Below are 19,519 nucleotides of genomic sequence, written 5' to 3'. Positions count from 1 at the left end.
GTTTTGGGACACCCCTCCAAATCATTGACTTCAGGGGTTGGGCTCGGAGGAACTTGAGTGGCCTGCACAGAGTCCTGACCTCAACCTGACAGAACACCTTTGGGATGAATTAGAGTGGAGATTGCGAGCCAGGCCAAATCTGGGACATCTGCCTTTACATGCACATGAATGTAATATGGAGTTCACCTGCCTCTGCAGCTATAACAGCTTCAACTCTTCTGGGAAGGCTTTCCACAAGGTTTAGGAATGTGATTATGGGAATTTTTGACCATTCCTCTAGAAGTGCATTTGTGAGGTCAGGCACTGATGTTGGACGAGAAGGTCTGGCTCTCAGTCTCCGCTCTAATTCATCCCAAAGATGTTCTATCAGGTTGAGGTCAGGTGCAGGCCAGTCAAGTTCCTCCACACCAAACTCGATCATCCATGGCTTTATGGACCTTGCTTTGTGCAGTCATGTTGGAACAGGAAGGGGTCATCCCCAAACTGTTCCCACAAAGATGGAAAAAATTGTCCAAAATGTCTTGGTATGAAGCTGAAGCATTAAGAGTTCCTTTCACTGGAACTAAGGGGCCGAACCCAACACCTGAATTTAATGGTTTGCAGGGGTGTCCCAAAACTTTTGGCAAATATAGTGTACAGTTCAGGCATTCGGGCCTGTATTTGTATGGCTGATTTGTTACTCCTGATATATTTAGACATCGATATTTAGTGGAAAACTGAAGATTAGCATTCACAAACTGAATTTCGACCTTGAATAACACAACACACTTTACCCACACAGTCTGGACTGTGTTATTCTGCTTATACCACAGCAACTGGTCAACAATTACGAAGTTAAATCTATAATATCAATTTTTTCCTAAACAGCCATTTTTTTTTTAAGAATTGCCCCTTCAGTACAAAACGCGCTTTAACTCGATAACGCGACAGAACTCTTAATTTGAAGAGTAGTTAACGGACACTGTCCAGCAGGCGGCGCTGTTCCCGCAGTGCATAGGCTTCGCGCGCCCGTTAGTCTTTCTCTCCATCCGTGATGGCGGAGGACAGCGAGTCTGCGGCCAGCCAGCAGAGCCTGGAGCTGGACGACCAGGACACCTGCGGCATCGACGGAGACAACGAAGAGGAAAATGAACACACACAAGGGTCAGCTTTTATCTGAAATGCCCTCGAAGCCACCGGTCCGAGTTTTATAGGAAAGGGTTAGTGGTCGTGGGTAGAGGCTAACACTAGCACAGCTTTAGCATTCATGTCAAAAAAAAAAAGAGGCTAGTTATAGTGATAATAACCGCAAACAATAACCGGAGCACAGCTGTCAGCCATCATGGGTCCGAAACTGAGCAGCTTGCTAACACTTCTAAGTGCTTTACGTTTGGTGTTCATTTACTGCTGGTCATTTTGAGCTAGCGGCTTTTATTGGTAGCCACAGTAACGGGCCACGTTTGAATGAAAAGCGAGCACTTTAACAGTGTTTACTAGCCCAGATACCATGACTAGCGGTGGTGTCAGTCAGCTAGCTAACGTCAATAAGCTCATTAGCGTGCTAGCTATATTTAATCTCTTTCTATTTGTGCAGGAGTTTAAGCGTTGTGCGAAACTGCTTAGCGCACCCGCTTCAATTAGATGAATGGCAAACCGCAGCGCTGTTAAACTCTCCATTCTGATTGGTCAGAATATTTTTTTTTTCCAGTAATTTTTCTATAACAGCAGCTCGGGAAAGTAGTTCCGCCTGCAAGGTTTTGATTAATACGCTCGTTTCTATAGTAACGGCTCCTTCACGTGAACATGTGTGGCGGATGAACGTAGTGTTTTATTGTTAATGTTGTGAAGTTTTCTGTCGTGAAGCGTTTATTTGACGTTTATAGATTGTGTGTCTTGTGTTACTGCTTTGTAGTCTTTTCCTATCACAGGAAAGTCTTTAGTATACAGTGCTCTCGATTCAAGTGATAAGTGGAACTAACTCTTCCACCACTATGTAGGCAAAAGTTTTGGGACACCCCTCCAAATCATTGAGTTCAGAGGTTGGGCTCGGCCCCTTAGTTCCAGTGAAAGGAACTCTTAATGCTTCAGCATACCAAGACATTTTGGACATTTTCATGTTCCCAACTTTGTGGGAACAGTTTGGGGGTGACCCCTTCCTGTTCCAACATGACTGCACACCAGTGCACAAAGCAAGGTCCATAAAGACATGGATGAGGGAGTTTGGTGTGGAGGAACTTGACTGACCTGAACTTGAGTCCTGACCTCAACCCCATAGAACACCTTTGGGATGAATTAGAGCGGAGACTGTGAGCCAGGCCAAAACTGGGACGTCTGTCTTTACATGCACATGAATGTAATATGGAGTTGGCCCGCCTTTTGCAGCTATAACAGCTTCAATTCTTCAGGAAAGGCTTTCCACAAGGTTCAGGAATGTGATTATGGGAATTTTTGACCATTCCACTAGAAGTGCATTTGTGAGATCAGGTACTGATGTTGGACGAGAAGGTCTGGCCTGCAGTCTCCGCTCTAATTCATCCCACAGGTGTTCTATCCGGTTGAGGTCAGGACTCAAGTTCCTCCACACCAAACTCTCTCATCCATGTCTTTATGGACCTTGCTTTGTGCACTGGTGCACAGTCATGTTGGAACAGGAAGGGGTCATCCCCAAACTGTTCCCACAAAGTTGGGAGCATGAACTTGTCCAAAATGTCTTGGTATGCTGAAGCATTAAGAGTTCCCTTCACTGGAACTAAGGGGCTGAACCCAACACCTGAATTTAATGATTTGGAGGAGTGTCCCAAAACTATTGTCAATATAGTGTATAAATGGATGAAATGTCTTTCATTATGAAATGGAAAAATTGTTAACATTGGGGAATTGCTTTGGTATTAGAGACATAAAACACTTAAGGATATGCTGTTATTGGAAAATAATCATCTTTGGGGTGGTCACGCCACGCCATCCATCATTTAACATTTATGTAAGTGTGTGTAATTCATTTTTGTCCCTTTAATTTGACACAATATACTAATAACAGAAAAGGCACCCAGGAGCTAAAAATGTGCCCACTGTTGCTAGGCAGATTAACAAGCCTCCTTTAGTTAGTGTAATGAATTCACAAGGCATTTATTACATGTCTCTTGTTACCAAGACATCTTCTCAGTCTCATCAACGTGATGGTTAAAGATGATGCAGTTTTAATGCAGTATTGAGCTAGAGTCCAGCAGTAAAGCAAAAACCTTTATCCATAATCTGAAATTGTGCAGGAGTCCCGGTGGAGACCTTGGTGCAAAGAAGAAAAAGAAGAAACAAAAGCGGAAGAAAGAAAAGCCTAGCTCAGGAGGAACCAAGTCTGATTCTGCCTCAGATTCTCAGGAGATAAAGGTCTGTACCATCACACTTGTACAGTAATCCCCCTCTATATCATGGTTCATATATCGTGGTCCCGGTATATCACTGATTTTTATTTGGAACATAACTATGTTTTTTTTGCGGATTTTCCCGGTATATCGCGGTATCCACAAACCTTATAGTGAATTGTTTTTATGTTGAAATAAGGTTATTAATAAAAATAGAATTATTAATTACGAAATATATACATTAATTAAAATGTAAAAATAAAATGTTAATAATATATAAAATACTGTTCAGCGTATTTACTCAAGAGACAAAGAACACGTAGCGTTGTTTAGGAAAGCGCAGTGCGGGGATACTGATAATCTAAATACAGTACGGCTGGAGGAACGAGTCCAGCCAATCGGAATGCCCCATTCATTTAATCACGGTTGTGATTGGCTGCTGGCTATGCGTGCAGTTGGGGAAAGGGAAGAAGAATTCTCCAGCATCCCAGTTCTTCACGTCACTGTCCCGAGTGTTTCGTTTTGTGCTGTGTACGCTGTATTTTTACTCACTATAAATGTGATATTTCTACGAATTTACCCAAAATTAATTTCGCTATATGCTTGCAAATGTTTTCTGTGTGTGTTTAGAGTGTGGGAGGGTCATTTACAGCTTAAACATTTAAAAAAAAAAAAGCATTTGGGGGTGGCATCTGTGTATTGTGGATTTTCATTTATAGTAGATTAAATACAGTCTTTATTAGACCACATACATCCACTGACTTCTCTCTCTTTATCAGAATCCAGCCATTCCCATGCAAAAGCTGCAGGACATTCAGAGGGCGATGGAGCTGCTGTCTACATGCCAAGGACCTGCCAAGAACATAGACGAGGCCACTAAGCACAAGTACCAGTTCTGGGACACTCAGCCTGTCCCTAAGCTTAGTAAGTTCCTCTTCCGGTCAGAGCTGAAGAACTTCGATGGGTCAGGTTAATTACGGGGATACAGTCATGTTCATCAGTCGTAGAGTCTTTTACATTCCCTATATTAGAGTGAAATTTCTTTCGTTTGATACAGATGAGGTGGTGACCACTCACGGGCCGATCGAGCCGGATAAGGAAAACGTACGACAGGAGCCGTATTCCCTCCCGCAAGGTTTCATGTGGGACACACTGGATCTCAGCAATGCTGAAGTGGTGAGTGTGTGTAAGGTCAACTCAAATGTCCTTTCCATGCGTATTCGTTAGTGTTTGGTCATGTCAAGTGGACACATTTATTCCCGTTCCTCACAATCTGCAAACCCATTTTGTTTCTCTTATAGCTGAAGGAGCTGTACACGCTGTTGAACGAGAATTACGTCGAGGATGACGACAACATGTTCAGATTTGATTATTCTCCTAACTTCCTCAAATGGTAAGATATAAAATTATTGTTTATTTGTTTCTTATATTCGTCATATAAAACCTTGTTACAAGGAGTAAGCTTTCGTTCAGCTTCCATTTGGAATTAGAAAAGAAATTGTACCTTTTTTAAAAAAAATACAAGTACAATTTGCATTTAATGTCTCTTTAAAATGCAAAGGACAATGTACATTTTTAAATGGTTTGAGGTAAACAAATGCACATTTATCTCATTTGCATCAAGTCTTGTTCCTTAAATTTTACCATGGCTTATTTTCAGCTGCTTATTATATACAGTTCAGCACAGTAAAAAGCTTCTTGTTCCCATCTGTATCAAGTTTTAGAATATATCACATAGCCAGAATCTTACCTCGGTTCTAATGATGCTGTATTCACTTATATATTAAAATAACTATTGTGACTAGCTTCACATTTTTCCCTCTTATATCTCCATGTCTGTCTCCTTTAGGGCACTGCGCCCGCCTGGATGGTTGCCTCAGTGGCACTGTGGTGTGAGAGTCTCATCCAACAAGAAGCTGGTGGGCTTCATTAGTGCCATTCCTGCTGATATCCACATCTACGACACGTGAGTGTGGGCCTGAGACTTATATATGTAGCTGCTGTAATGTAAGTGATCATATAAATGTTGCTAAAAAGCATGTTGTGAATACAATATTGTTGTAAGGAACTTATCTTTTACCAATAAAGTTTTTTTGATTCTTGTTCAGGTTAAAGAAGATGGTAGAGATCAACTTCCTATGTGTGCATAAAAAGCTCCGTTCCAAGCGTGTAGCTCCGGTTCTGATCCGAGAGATCACACGCCGGGTCAACCTAGAGGGCATTTTTCAGGCAGTCTACACCGCTGGGGTGGTACTGCCCAAACCTGTCTCCACATGCAGGTATCAAAACACACACACACGCACACACAAAACGAATCATTAATGTCTAAATGCGTTAATATTATCTTTACCTTGTGCTGTTTTGCAGGTACTGGCATCGCTCTCTAAACCCGAGGAAGCTTGTGGAGGTGAAATTTTCCCACCTTAGTAGAAACATGACGCTACAAAGGACCATGAAGCTCTATAGGTTACCTGATGTAAGTCTTTCATGACTTGGTAATGTATACATTTACACCGATCAGGCATAACATTATGAGCACTGGCAGGTAAAGTGAATAAGACTGATTATCTCCTCATCATGGCACCTGTTAGTGGGTGGGATATATTAGGCAGCAAGTGAACATTTTGTCCTCAAAGTTGAGGCGCAGGAAAAATGGACAAGCGTAAGGATTAGTGAGAAGGGCCAAATTGTGATGGCTAGACCACTGGATCAGAGCATCACCAAAACTGCAGCTCTTGTGGGGTGTTCCCGGTCTGCAGTGGTCAGTATCTATCAAAAGTGGTCCAAGGAAGGAACAGTGGTGAACCGGGGACAGAGTCATGGGCAGTCAAGGCTCATTGATGCATGTGGGGAGTGAAGGCTGACCCGTGTGATCCAATTCAACAGACGAGCTACTGTTGCTCAGATTGCTGAAGAAGTTAATGCTGGCTCTGATAGAAAGGTGTCCGAATACACAGTGCATGATGGGTCAGGGCTGTTTTGGCAGCAAGAGGTGGACCAACACAATATTAGGCAGGTGGTCATAATGTTATGCCTGTTCAGTGTATAAAGGATGTACATTCTGTTAATATAATTTAGGACATATAGTACAGTGCTGTTGGCATAGAGATATGTATAAATCTATTACTTTATTTAGACTAAATTTATTCTTCAGTCAATATGTGTTATGTTTTAAACATATAATAAAGAATATTTTATGTAACTAAGGTGTTGGAAGTTTCTTAAGCTAAAGAAATGTCCTGCTTGTATTTTTCCACAGAGCACACGCACTCCGGGGTTGAGGCCGATGGCAGCTGGTGATGTGCAGCAGGTGACGGCACTGCTGCAGAAATACCTGAGCAAGTTCCACCTGCGGCCCGTCATGGGGGAGGAGGAGGTGCAGCACTGGTTCCTCCCTCAGGAGAACATCATCGACACATACGTGGTGGAGGTACTGTCTTCAGATGTTAACATAAACCTCAACTACCTTTTTGTTTAGTTTATCATTTAACCTAACCTTACTTATTTGAGCATTTTCTGTGTCACTACTTTGCACTTGCTGAATTTTTGTATTTAAGTATCCTTTCGCTGTCTTCCTGTTCAGGGTTCTGGTGGCAGGTTGACTGACTTCATCAGTTTCTACACGCTGCCGTCCACAGTGATGCACCACCCGCTGCACAAAAGCCTAAAGGCTGCTTACTCTTTCTACAACGTGCACACAGAGACACCGCTGATAGAGCTGATGACCGACGCGCTCATCCTCGCAAAACTGGTATGTCTGTGAGTTCCATGTCACAGTAGAGATTTAACACAAATATAAAATTAATTCAGACACCATTATTAAAAAAAATGTAATGGGGATCAGTACAGGATTAGGGACCAGTTTGCTGTGCTACTTTTTAGATGAACAAATCATAAATCCTCAACCACTAAGACCGTGAACCTTATCTAATGGTTAGTTGTGGATATTTTTAGAGTTGTTAGTATAGGTCAGTGCTTCCCAAACGATTTGTCCAAAGGACCCCAAAAGGATGTTACGAATTTTCAGCAGCCCCATGCCTTGACCACCCCTTTTTAAATTCCAGGACTACAGTAATATACACTATGTTGGCAAAGGTTTTGGGACAAATCATTGAATTCAGGGGTTGGGCTCGGCCCCTTAGTTCCAGTGAAAGGAACTCTTAATGCTTCAGCATACCAAGACATTTTGGACAATTTCATGCTGCCAACTTTGTGGGAACAGTTTGGGGATGTTCCTGTTCCAACATGACTGCACACCAGTGCACAAAGCACGGTCCATAAAGACATGGATGAGCGAGTCCTGACCTCAACCTGATAGAACACCTTTGGGATGAATTAGAGCAGAGACTGTGAGCCAGGCCTTCTCGTCCAACATCAGGAATGGTCAAAAATTCCCATAAACACACACTTAAACCTTGTGGAAAGCCTTCCCAGAAGAGTTGAAGCTGTTATTAGCTGCAAAGGACGGGCCAACTCCTTATTACATTCATGTGCATGTAAAGGAAGATGTCCCGGTTTTGGCCTGGCTCACAGTCTCCATGTGTCCTATTAACTGGGATGTTTTGTTTTTGTGTTTTCTTCAGCTCTGTAACACATCAGCTGACTCGTTCTGATTTCCTTTCTCTTACAGAAAGGCTTTGATGTTTTTAATGCTCTGGATTTAATGGAGAATAAGACTTTCTTGGAAAAACTCAAGTTCGGAATTGGAGATGGGAACCTTCAGTATTACCTTTACAACTGGAAGTGTCCTGGCATGGAGCCTGAGAAGGTAAGAGTGAGCAGTGAAGTTGCAGAAATATCACAGGATATCCATAAAATGCCAGAATATTCTAGCGTAATGATGCTCTTCTCTCGGAATGCGAGTCTCATCAGGTGTGTACAGCGTGCCTCGTATACAAATAACTACATATAAGTGTGACAGTATGGTTTTGCATATCTTCACCACCAAACACTCATTCATTTTAATATTTAGCTTATTTTTATATGATTTTTAAAAAACGCACACGTATCATTTGTATACATCAGCACACTGCTGCATCAAGTACGTCGTAATGTTTGCCTGACTAACTCTATTAACCTTAACATGAGTAAGGAATTCCTTTCTGTGGCTTCAGGGTCTGTTTAAGGACGCTCTCGCACCTATTTGTTCTTTGTTTTAGTATCACAGTACACATCACAAACCAAAAGTCAAACAATCAATCACAAAAACACTAATTTTCTATAAAGAAAAAAATTGTATTAAGCTTTATATATTGATTTATTTTGTCTGCATTGTATATGACATTTCTAAATCTGTCCTTTGTCTCAGTTTAGCAGCTTGCATCTACGAATCACTTGAATATATATACTTTGGTCTTTTTAGTGTCAACGCTGGTTGCTATTGAATGTTCTAATTAGCAATAGCAATAAACGTATTCATCCAGGAGGTGTCACTCACCGACTTCTCTCGCCTCTCTTTCAGGTTGGCCTCGTGCTCCAGTAACCAGCTGCTACATTCAGGTCCACAGGACGCGTGCGGTAGTTAAAAACAAAACATGAAGCAAATCCATTCAGTGAATGAGTTCCATCGTGCAGCTCTCTTAGGTCGTTTTTGTTACGAGAGGTTCTCTCGTTAATCTTTCCTCTTTGAATATCGGCAGAATGTGAAAAGCATCAGCTTCAGACTGATTTCTTCTTCATACTGTAAACAATTCTTTTCTTACGACTTGCATCGACTATTATCGTCCCTCTTTTTTTTTTTCTTTTTTTTTAGACAAGCGCACGTTTCTGAGAAGAACGGTAAACTCCCTGCTACTTTGTTCCGAGTCAGTGTGAAAGAGCTAGAACCTGTATTGTTAATATGCGATATTTATTACGTGTTGTGGTTTACAAAGGGACCGAGAAACGGACGGGGCAGGGAGGGTCACATCCGAAGTCTTTACCCTGGAACCCTGCTGCGGTTCCGGCTCTCGGGTTGGGTTTTGCTGCGTACATGTGAAGAATGTATCCCTATTTTTTTTTCTCTCTCCCCCCCCCCGCCCTTCGAAGCACAACATGCTCTTAATAGGGCTTGAACGCTTTAGCGTGCATTTTTTTTTTTTTTTTTTTTTTTTTTTAAAAAGATTATCCTTTTGTGTTTAGGTCACGAGTGTGTGCAAACCTAGAAGAATGTGAAGCCTCGTTTTAAATTTCCTTCACTCCTCTGTGTTCGCTCTGTTACTTCAAACAATTCTGATATTTAGAATTGTATTTATGTTCTGTTTGTATCATCCGTTAATCATATTAAGCATGTGCTGGGGAATTTTCACACACAAGCACAAAAGAAGCAGCCGAGACGAACAATCACGTGCGCGTTGTCACTTTGATGATGCTGCGGTCTTTTTAGCTCAGCTTTCCCTGTGCTTCTGGTTATGTGCAGCAGAGAAATTGCTCATTACTTGATTTGATCGCTGTCACGTGGGACTTGGGGACTTACATGAGGAAAAATAGCTGCTTCTTTTTTTTTTTTTATACACAGTAGAAAATGCTTTTGTGTTCCTGCTTCTCTTGTAATTGACAAATGTATCCGTGTCTTCAGGCCTTTAAAGCACATCTAAATTACAATCATATAAAGAACTAGACGATAATCTCATTTAAAGTCAGACGATTATACTCAAATCCAGGTTTTTGCTTCGTGAGTGTGTGCGCATATGTATGTGTACACACACACAGTCCTAAAGCTTGCCGTATGAACCTAGCATGATTTTTACATCGCCCCCCCCCCTTCATGAAAGTCACCCAAAGTACTTGCCTTATTTACGAGGTCTTTTTTTAAAATACCTGATGTAGTTTTGAAATGACGCTCAGCTTTCTCTGAAGATTTTTATTAAACTCCATTGCAGGTTGTGTGAACTTCAAATGAACTTAAAAGAAAATGGGGGGAAAAAAAGAAAAGAAAAACTGTACCAGCACCATGTCAAAACACGGTGGCCACCCAAATATCTGATTATTATTAAAGATACATCAATGAATACCAGCATGGATATTTGAATAAAATAAAAAATGATCTGAACCTGTAACAACTCTCGTTCACTCGGTCTCAAAAAACAGGGACATCATTTCTTTGTGTGATTATATATTCAGTAAATCATAATGAGATGCACTGTACAGGATTGTGTATCAGGTTATCACTGTTCATATTCTATGTTCTCTATTCTCTATTGGCTGCTATAAAAAAAATGGATTTTTGTACACACTCATTTCTGACATTTAACTCATTTCTGAAAACTCAGACAGCTTCACTATTTCATTGCCGCAAAATAAATATAGTGACGTCATGCATCATGAAAATGTCTAAATGGAATAAGTGCCATTATTCCATGGGTCTAAAGAGGGGCATCAATTGTCCGTGAGTTGAAAAATGTTCATGTTAGGTGGCTTATGGTCACTTCTTTGCTTTCTTTATCTTCGGTTTCCGGATTTTTGAAGGATTTGGGACGATTTTCTTTACTTTAAGAGGTTGCAGTAAAGTGGCCTGGTCCTTCTTAACCTCAGGGGAATCCTCCAGTTTTCTTTTTCTCCCTCTCTCCGGTTCCTTTTCTTCAAACTGCTGGTGCTGCTCGCTTTCCGGTTTAGACGCCCGTGTCCCTATAGGCACCCAAGCCACGTCCAGCGGCGGCACCTTGGTCGTAAGGACTGTGATCGTATCCGCGAACGCGCTGCTTTGGCGTTTGAACCCAAGCGCGAGCACGCTGGTGAGACCGAGCGATCCCGCGAGACTCGCGCTCAGACCCGGGACCTGGCACGCGGGAACCGAGCGGGTTTGACTCAGCGAGATGAGATGGTTCGTCATGTGTGGGGGTTTCACCGAGTCACACACCAGCACCAGGCCGAGCTCGTTCTTCTCCAGGCCTTTAGTGACCTCGTTGATGCCGATGGCGAGCTCGTCCCTTAGGCGCTTATCGGTCCAGCCTCGATTCTGTGATTCCTGAGTCGGTTCAGCGTTGTCCACTGAATCAGAGCCGCCTCGATTCCGTGATTCCTGAGTCGGTTCAACGGTGTCCGCCGAATCAGACTTTACTTTCTTAGCCTTCCGTTTATTTCCCCACTTGCGAAAAACTTTAACGTGCTGCTTCCGCAGATCGAGCGAGCCGAGTTTCTCCGTCACCGTTTTCAGGATGAATCGCGCGTGACCCTTCTCTAACGGCTTCCACTTTAAGTCGTACGGGTTGTTGAGGGACGTTTTCACCGGGACCGGTTTCTTTTTCTCCTTCTTCGTGGCTTTCCCCGGCGTAGCCATCCTGCTCTCCAGAGATAAATCTAGTCACTCTGTACACGTTGTTTTAATATAACTTTCAAAATGACGAATAATGATCTTTTATTCGTTCGGCCTAGCGAAAAATATAGCACGCCTTCTCTAAAGCTGCAGCGTGTGAGGTATCTATGGAGGCGGCCATTTTTGTTTTTGTCCTTCTTCTTCGTCGCATTAATATTGAATTGTAAACATGTTCGATTAAAAGTCGTAGCGCCGCCTGCTGTGGTGAAGGAGCGGGTGGAATAACAGTCTCACAGTTTGTTGTTTTAATTCATTTTAGTTATTAAACTTTTGACAATTAAACTGCACTTAATGTTGAATGATATTTGACTCACCTCTTCTGCTATCAGTTCAAGGGATTTGAATTACAGTATATTCTGATGAACTAATGAATGAATTAACACCAATGCAATACTTCGAAACAATATACTATAAATAAAAAATATCTCCCTAAAATCCACATATTTATTATTTATGCTAGTGTTTCTCAGAGTGGGTTCTGTGATTTCATAGCCCCTGATTATTTTATTTTGTTCACAATCATTATTAAGACACTTATTATTATTATTAAGAACATATTTGACTTATGCCTTGAATTAAATGATTTTATTCCAAATGTCAATACTTTTATTTAAATCAATCAATCAATCTATCTATCTTGGACCTGATGTGTTGTGTTGGTGAAACCTTCAAGTTCAGGAATTGATGAATTGTGTTTACATCACAAATCTGTATTTATTAAAGTTAAAGGGGGACCTTTTTACACACGTTCACACACCAATAGAACAACTAACACTAAATATGTTAGATTTATATTGTGGTATCTTTTATGACAGCTGTGCTGCACGGTAGCGCATGCTTCTACACTCACTGTCCACTTTAATAGGAACACCTGTACACCGGGTCATTAATGCAGCTATCCCTGTGTGATTGTGTGTGCTTTGAAATTCCTAAAAAATTTTGTACATCTTAGCGCGATCGCGTTCGTGCGTGACTTTTATTTTGAAATGCCAACCCGCGCTCTTGAATGCGCCGCTGTTTTTTGCCTCTCAGCCAATCGGCGCGGCCCCGCACGCGCTATCCGGCTCGAGACGGCTCAGCTCGAGCGCCCTGTGGAACTTCGGCAGATCTGCGCGCGCACAGAGCAATAAGCAACAAGCCTGAGTGGAAGAAGAAACAAAATGCTGCAGGTGAGCTTTCCCTCTTTATAAGATCGTGCAGAATGTATTTATATCGCTCTATATTAGATAAAAGCATAAGCCCCAAATGTTTTTCTCTCAATACTGTTATTATTTCTTGCAATAAGATTTAATACGTCTTATTATATAACATGATCAGGATGTTACAAGAAGCTGTATGCTTATATGAGGTGCTCAAAAGTGTTTGGGTTATTTATCCAAATTTCGTTTGTGATACAGAAATTTTTTTCCTGTCGTCAGCAATCCTTCCCTCTTACGTCATTCACCGTATTAATGCATGCACCAGTTAATAAAAAGCAATGCACGTGAGTCCATTTAGTGACGTCTGCAGTCCAGTGCTGGGCATCTCATACAAATATTATGAATGTAAATTCAAATGCAAATGATGTACAAGAGCTGAAGACTGCGATGACACATGGAGGACACAGAGCAACTACCAAAACTTTATTAGAGAAGTTAAATATTTCGTTTGAGGATACTGACGGTCAGGGATGGCTCGGTCAGGACACAGACTTGAAGAGTCTTGAAGAATATCCTCCTTGAGTGAGGATGGATCGAGTCAGGCAGCGCTAGAGATTTAAAGGGAGCAGGGCGTGGAAAAGTGCTTATGATAAGTGGACACTGGTTCCTTTCTGATGGGCCTTTCTGTCTGCATGTTCTCCCCATACCTGCGTGGGTTTACTTCGGGTTCTCCGGTTTCCTCCCACAGCCAAAAAACATGTACATTAGGTTGATTGGTAATTCTAAATTGCCCATAGGAGTAAGTGTGAGTATGTGTGGTTGTCTGTCTATATATGTGGCCCTGTGATGGACTGGTGACCTGTCCAGGGCGTACCCCTGCCTTTCACCCAGTGTGTGCTGGGATAAACTCCAGCAGATCCCCGTGACCCTAATTAGAAATAAAGCAGGTATAGAAAATAGATGGATGGTTCCTTTTTGGCTTCACATCAGTTTTTTTTTTCTACAGGACGCCATTTTCTCAAGCTTTCTATAGGATGAGGGTGGAGAGAAAGCAGGAATGGGGTGGGGTGGGGAACTTGGCTGCGATGTGGATCGCTGGCAAAGATCACTCCTGCGCACTAGGAGTTTCATTACTGCTGAGTTTCTGTAACTTAATCTCTATATGACAAATGACTGAAATGAGTCGCCTTTGGATAAAAAAAAAAAAGGCTTGATGTCCAGACTGGGAAGCTGGAACGGTTGTGAATGAAGTAGGAGTTACAAAGGCTAGCTATCAGGGTGGGAATGCCAACTAGACAGAGCGGAGGGAAAAAAAACAAGCCAGATAAATGTACTTTGTTAGTCTGAAAATATTTCAGAGTAGATCGAACCAATTCTACAGTCAAGTGGACTGATCTGTTTTGCTTTAATGAGACAATATGTCTTGTTATAAAGAGTAGAAGTGAGCGTAGGATTGTTTTTATTTTTAATCCCACTCTCATCCACGTACTTACGAATGCTGGAGATGAACAGATTCAACTTCAGAGTCTTTATCATGCTGTGCAAATCTCGGAAAGACGCTCCTTCATAGGGTTTGGAGTGATTAGGAGGATTCTGCTGAAGTACTTCCTTTCTATTTAAATCATTGTCTTAAAAGCAATGAAGCTGTGTATGGATGTTAATGTGTGTGGGATTTTGTTTTTTTGCTCTTATCAGCATTCATCTGCACTAATAACAACCTACTAGCCATTAGACATAAGACTTTGCTTGATCTATGGAAAAGACAACCAACCAATCAGCTGCTTTTGTTTAAATGACTGGTCATTGAATCGTTGGGACTTGGAGGTCAGTGGGTTTGTGCCTTTTTTGTGATTCACTGCACGATTGTGTGGTTGAAAGGGGACCGTCGAGGGGATTGGCACGCACAGCCATTTGTTATTTGTTATCTGAACAATAGGCTGTCTACAGTAGAGGAAAAATGACCACGGCGGAGTGATTAATTACAGGGTTTTAGCGAGAGAACCGATTCATGGAGAAAATAGGTCAGATTTTCACAAGATGGATTATTTTACCCAGAGTGACGGCTTGAACTAAAGAAACGATGCATGTGCATGCATTCATTTACATTTGTGCAGCACTTTTCAGAAAGGTAAGAGCGCCTTACATTTTGTATAACTGAGGGTTAAGGGCCTTGTTCAGGGGCCCAGCAGTTGCAGCTTGGTGGACCTGAGATTCAAACTCACAACCTTCTAGTCAGTAGTCTAACGCCTTAACCACTAAGCAACCACATCCACCGAAGGTTCATCAGTTTATCCCTAATGAGCGGGCCTGAGGCAACGGTGGAAAAAGAAAAACCATCTGAGGAAGAAACCTTGAGAAAAACCAGACTCAAAAATGAACCCATCCTCATCTGAGTGACACCGGAGAGCGTGATTAATAAAACAAAATAATTTCCCTTCTATAACTGTGTACTATATGATTAAAAAGTGCAAGTTGTGTAACCAGGAAATTCATTCTAGCTATAACATGAAGTCTGTTTCAGTGAAGTTATTAAACTGGTGACTTCTGTGGTTTCTAAATGGTACAAAATGTCCATGTGGAACCATCAGGAGCAGCAGTGAGAGGTTTCCAAGTGATGAGACTTCAACCAGAAGTAGGGCTTTAGGCATCAGGCGGATCTGGAGAGCAGAAGGGGTCAAGATCACTGAGAGAGAGCGAGAGAGAGTGAAAGAGTACAAGAGAGTCAGAGAGTGTGTGAGAGAGAGAGAGAGAGAAAGAGTACAAGAGAGTCAGAGAGCGTGAGTGAGAGTCAGAGAGTGTAAGAGAGAGTCAGAGAGAGAGAGAGGAGAGAGAGCGGCAAGAGAAAGAGAGCAAGAGAGAAGGAAAGAGAGAGTAAGAGAGAGAGAGATAAAGAGCAGCAAGAGAAAGAGTGCAAGAGAGATGGAGAAAGAGAGAGAGAGCAAGAAAGAGAGATAAAGAGCGGTAAGAGAAAGAGAGCGAGAGTGAGAGAGCAGAGTACCATACATTACAAACATTACCACATCCCACATGTTTTCCATCGCAAACCATAAAACACACCCAGAGATATTTATCAGAATAACACTTTATGGTTTTTTCCAGGCCGAGTTTGAGAAGATTGCAGCGGATGTGAAGCAGGTGAAGAGCAGGCCATCTGACCAAGAGCTGCTGGACCTGTATGGACTCTACAAGCAGGCTGTCGCTGGAGACATTAACATCGGTAATGATACTAAAAAGTATCATCGAGTGCCTTAATCCTTATCCGTTTTATATATATATATATATATATATATGACTAAAACTAAAAGCCTACAAATAACAGAGATGTGTCTTGTTTAATGTAGATGCACCTGGAATGTTGGATTTGAAAGGAAAAGCCAAATGGGAAGCTTGGAATTCCAGGAAAGGTGAATGTCTGCAGTGCACTCTGCACTAATTTAACACATTCATTCAGCTTCACTCAGTACACCGGCTTATTTTTAATCCGTGTAAACAAATGGATTACTTTATGGCTGCAAGTCTGATATAAAATGAGTCGGTGTGAGACATTTTAACTCGGTTAGGCAGAATTTTAGTGACTGAAGGTACACTGTAAATGAAATGAATTTATTGTCTCTAGTAGGCTAGAGAAAAAGAGAAAAACGGCACATTCTGGGTGTCTATTTTCATATGAGAAATTAAACAGCACTGAAGAGTGTGACATGACAAAGAATAGAGTAATAATATTTCATCATTTGGCTGCAGCTCTGTGTAAATATTACCCATGGTTTATAGCATCTAGAGAGTAAATGATCTGCTTGTGAAATGATTATCATTAACTAAATCCTTCAGGATTTGCTCTCTAATGTAAAAATCCTTCACTCGCAGGCGTGTCCACAGAAGACGCCATGACTGCCTACGTCACCCTGGCCAAGGAAGTCATCAGTAAATATGGCATGTGATGACGTTTTAATCACTGGAATAGGTTTGCATGTGAGCCCAAAAAATAGTGGCTGTGATACTTGGACAGATCGATTAAACCTTTTTAACTGTTAACCGATCAGCTGGTGTGAGTCTGTATATTAACAATGCCATAGTTACAGTACTGTAAAGGGCTAAAGATGTAATGCTATATTTTTTTGCATATGATATAAAATAATAACACATACTTTAAAAACCCTTCTTGTGGTTTGTGTGATTTCTCTCTGAATAAGGTAGATAGATAGATAGATAGATAGATAGATAGATAGATAGATAGATAGATAGATAGATAGATAGACAGACAGACAGACTGACTGACTGACAGATAGATAGATAGATAGATAGATAGATAGATAGATAGATAGATAGATAGATAGATAGATAGACAGACAGACAGACTGACTGACAGACGGGTAGATAGATAGATAGATAGATAGATAGATAGATAGATAGATAGATAGATAGATAGATAGATAGATAGATAGATAGATAGATAGATAGATAGATAGATAGATAGATAGATAGATAGATAGACAGTCAGATGGACGGACCGACGGATAGATAGATAGATTTATGTGTTCTTAAAGCAAAACAACCACACACTGGGTCTTTGTGCTAAAAATTCTCTCTGGATTTTTTTTCCTTCCTAATGTTAGCAGCTCTACACAGGAGTTCAGCACCCTCCTTCAGAATCAGTACTTTGTCATGGAAAGCACTTGATCAGTATTCCGGTCTAAAGCACAACGGCGGTGGTCAGCGTGCACACCGACTACAAAACAAGCAGCACTTTGTCCATCACAGCAAGAGCTGAGCCAGATCCTCAGAAGTGGACGCATTTAGAATTGTCCATTCACTATTTATTCCACTTACAGTCTGCCTTAAAGAGTAAATGATTAAAATCCAGCTACATGAGGTTTCTTTTGAATCTGTTATATAATTGCTGCAAAAACTCAAGAGCTCACGGTTATTGATCAGGAGAGTCGGGATACTGATCAGGACTTTTGGCTGGAGATTTCATTTTCTAATTTCATTCGGAATTGATATTTAATAGATTTGAGCTTCCCAGATGTTAAAAGGAAAAAGGAATACTGCAGGATTTTGGATTCATTTGCTCGGTTGCTCAACATCATTTGCTCTTCTGACTCAGAAATAGCTTAAAAATGTAATAATTACTCACTTTAACAGAATATCCAATTAATTAATTAATTAATTAATTAATTAAAGGATGTGTAAACTGCCTTCTGGGCTGTTAGCATTAATTTTATTTCTATAGCATTTTGAATAATGGACCTTGTCACAAAAGCAGCATATTCAGAATATAAATTAAATGTATATTTATCCCTAATGAGCGAGCCAGCGGCGACAGAGGAAAAGGAAAAACTCCCTAAGACGATATGAGGAAGAAACCATGAGAGGATCCAGACTCAAAAGGAAATCTCTTCCTCATTATAAATCATTTCAATTCTATAATTGTTCACCATTCAGTATAAACAAGTGCAGTCGTGTAACCAGGAGCAACCAGTGCATATGAATATGAGCATGAGCATCATTTCTGAATTCATTACAGATTTAATATGAAGTCTTTTCTGTGGAAGTTATCAAATGTTTATTGATGGAGATTTTAGTGCAAAACTGATCAGAGCAGTTCACTTGGGTCACTGGTGAGTGGCTCAACATCATTTTCAGCCACCTTTAAGCCCACGATAGTTCACCATTGGCAGGGTTGTTATAAAAAGTCCTTTTTTTGCCCGTATTGGACCAGCTTTGTTCTAACTGTGGTGTTATGAATAACACTTCTTTGCCCATACAGGGAAGGCCATGATAACCTTTGATAGCCCAGTATTTTATGATTGTTGGCTTCATTGAAAGGTTCAAGGTTCTTGATTTATCATGTATGTATTACATATGTTTGATGAAATGTAGTGAAATGTTTCTTAGTTACTCACCTCACACAGCAACAGAAAAGAAAACTAGAAACCAGAATAGAAATATGAGAAATATGAGAAATTAGAAAATAATAAAATATAAACAATAGAATTTTGTGAAATGTGATAGATATATGAAAAAAATATAAACATATAGTCAAATATTATAGTCTGTGGAGAACGTAGTGAGTATATGAAATGTATCATCTGTATGATCTGGAAATAAAAAAATCATTTTTACAGACCGAACCAGTGTGCAAAAAAAGTTATTTACACACAAGCATGGTGTGAAATGGTAGTACTTTATATCTGCATGGTCTGTTCACTACATGTGCTGAGAACAGTTGATTGTTCAAGATAATAATGAGATTTAGTGTAGATTGATCAGCAACTTCTTAAAGAGACAGTCATGCTGATGCAGTGAATAAACTGCATCTCAGTCCTACTGGGTGATGAACTCATCTATTAAGAGTTATAAGGATGTGATAGTGGAAAGGCAAATGTGTATCTGGTGTCATTACCATGACTATAGTAGAGAAACTATGTAAAGATATTACTTTACTCAGAGAGTAGAGAATATAGAGGGGGAAAAAAGAGGAGATGCCTGTACACCAAACCCTGAGGGACTCCAGAGGAGGGGCTGATTTGTATACAGATGTATAGAATCAAATAAATCCTGACAAGATTTGTACATTCAAGATGCAAAAAATGGAAAAAAAACAAAACAAAACAAAACAAAAACCCAAGCAATAATAATTAACTAATCTCTGTATTGTTTTGAAAGTAAGCATAGTCTGAATGTAATGTATTTAATTAAATTTAATTACATTTAATTAAAATTATTTTATTTTATTTTAACTTATCTCA

At 40.6% G+C, this 19,519-nt stretch overlaps 3 protein-coding genes across 3 annotated transcripts; 2 read left to right on the top strand and 1 right to left on the bottom strand.

Moving 5' to 3' along the window:
• Positions 1–986: 986 nt before the first annotated feature.
• nmt2 (N-myristoyltransferase 2) lies at positions 987–10,231 on the top strand. Its single transcript, XM_058376314.1, has 12 exons — positions 987–1,143; positions 3,246–3,363; positions 4,118–4,262; positions 4,396–4,514; positions 4,640–4,731; positions 5,188–5,304; positions 5,447–5,617; positions 5,706–5,814; positions 6,598–6,768; positions 6,922–7,089; positions 7,969–8,106; positions 8,800–10,231. The coding sequence occupies exons 1-12, from the start codon at positions 1,034–1,036 to the stop codon at positions 8,818–8,820; spliced, it is 1,479 nt and encodes a 492-aa protein (XP_058232297.1). The 5' UTR covers positions 987–1,033; the 3' UTR covers positions 8,821–10,231.
• Positions 10,165–11,773, bottom strand: rpp38 (ribonuclease P/MRP 38 subunit). The gene has a single exon (XM_058376335.1). The coding sequence runs from the start codon at positions 11,593–11,595 to the stop codon at positions 10,741–10,743; it is 855 nt and encodes a 284-aa protein (XP_058232318.1). The 5' UTR covers positions 11,596–11,773; the 3' UTR covers positions 10,165–10,740.
• An 868-nt stretch (positions 11,774–12,641) lies between these two features.
• On the top strand, positions 12,642–16,925 carry acbd7 (acyl-CoA binding domain containing 7). Its single transcript, XM_058376337.1, has 4 exons — positions 12,642–12,800; positions 15,870–15,987; positions 16,112–16,174; positions 16,635–16,925. Exons 1-4 carry the CDS (start codon positions 12,792–12,794, stop codon positions 16,706–16,708), a joined length of 264 nt encoding a protein of 87 aa, XP_058232320.1. The 5' UTR covers positions 12,642–12,791; the 3' UTR covers positions 16,709–16,925.
• Positions 16,926–19,519: the final 2,594 nt, after the last annotated feature.

This window comes from Hemibagrus wyckioides, linkage group LG23, assembly GCF_019097595.1.
Source record: "Hemibagrus wyckioides isolate EC202008001 linkage group LG23, SWU_Hwy_1.0, whole genome shotgun sequence".
Taxonomy (NCBI): domain Eukaryota; kingdom Metazoa; phylum Chordata; class Actinopteri; order Siluriformes; family Bagridae; genus Hemibagrus; species Hemibagrus wyckioides.
This window is presented reverse-complemented; position numbering and strand designations above follow the sequence as displayed.

What these genes read in the sequence shown, in the direction of transcription:
- nmt2 (XM_058376314.1), top strand. Translation starts at nt 1,034, where the DNA reads ATGGCGGAGGACAGCGAGTCTGCGGCCAGCCAGCAGAGCCTGGAGCTG. An exon ending in CAGATTCTCAGGAGATAAAG is followed by an intron (nt 3,364 to 4,117) that starts GTCTGTACCATC and finishes TCTCTTTATCAG; the next exon opens with AATCCAGCCATTCCCATGCA. An exon ending in CGCTCATCCTCGCAAAACTG is followed by an intron (nt 7,090 to 7,968) that starts GTATGTCTGTGA and finishes TTTCTCTTACAG; the next exon opens with AAAGGCTTTGATGTTTTTAA.
- rpp38 (XM_058376335.1), bottom strand. Translation starts at nt 11,595, where the DNA reads ATGGCTACGCCGGGGAAAGCCACGAAGAAGGAGAAAAAGAAACCGGTC.
- acbd7 (XM_058376337.1), top strand. An exon ending in CGCTGGAGACATTAACATCG is followed by an intron (nt 15,988 to 16,111) that starts GTAATGATACTA and finishes TGTTTAATGTAG; the next exon opens with ATGCACCTGGAATGTTGGAT. An exon ending in AGCTTGGAATTCCAGGAAAG is followed by an intron (nt 16,175 to 16,634) that starts GTGAATGTCTGC and finishes CTTCACTCGCAG; the next exon opens with GCGTGTCCACAGAAGACGCC.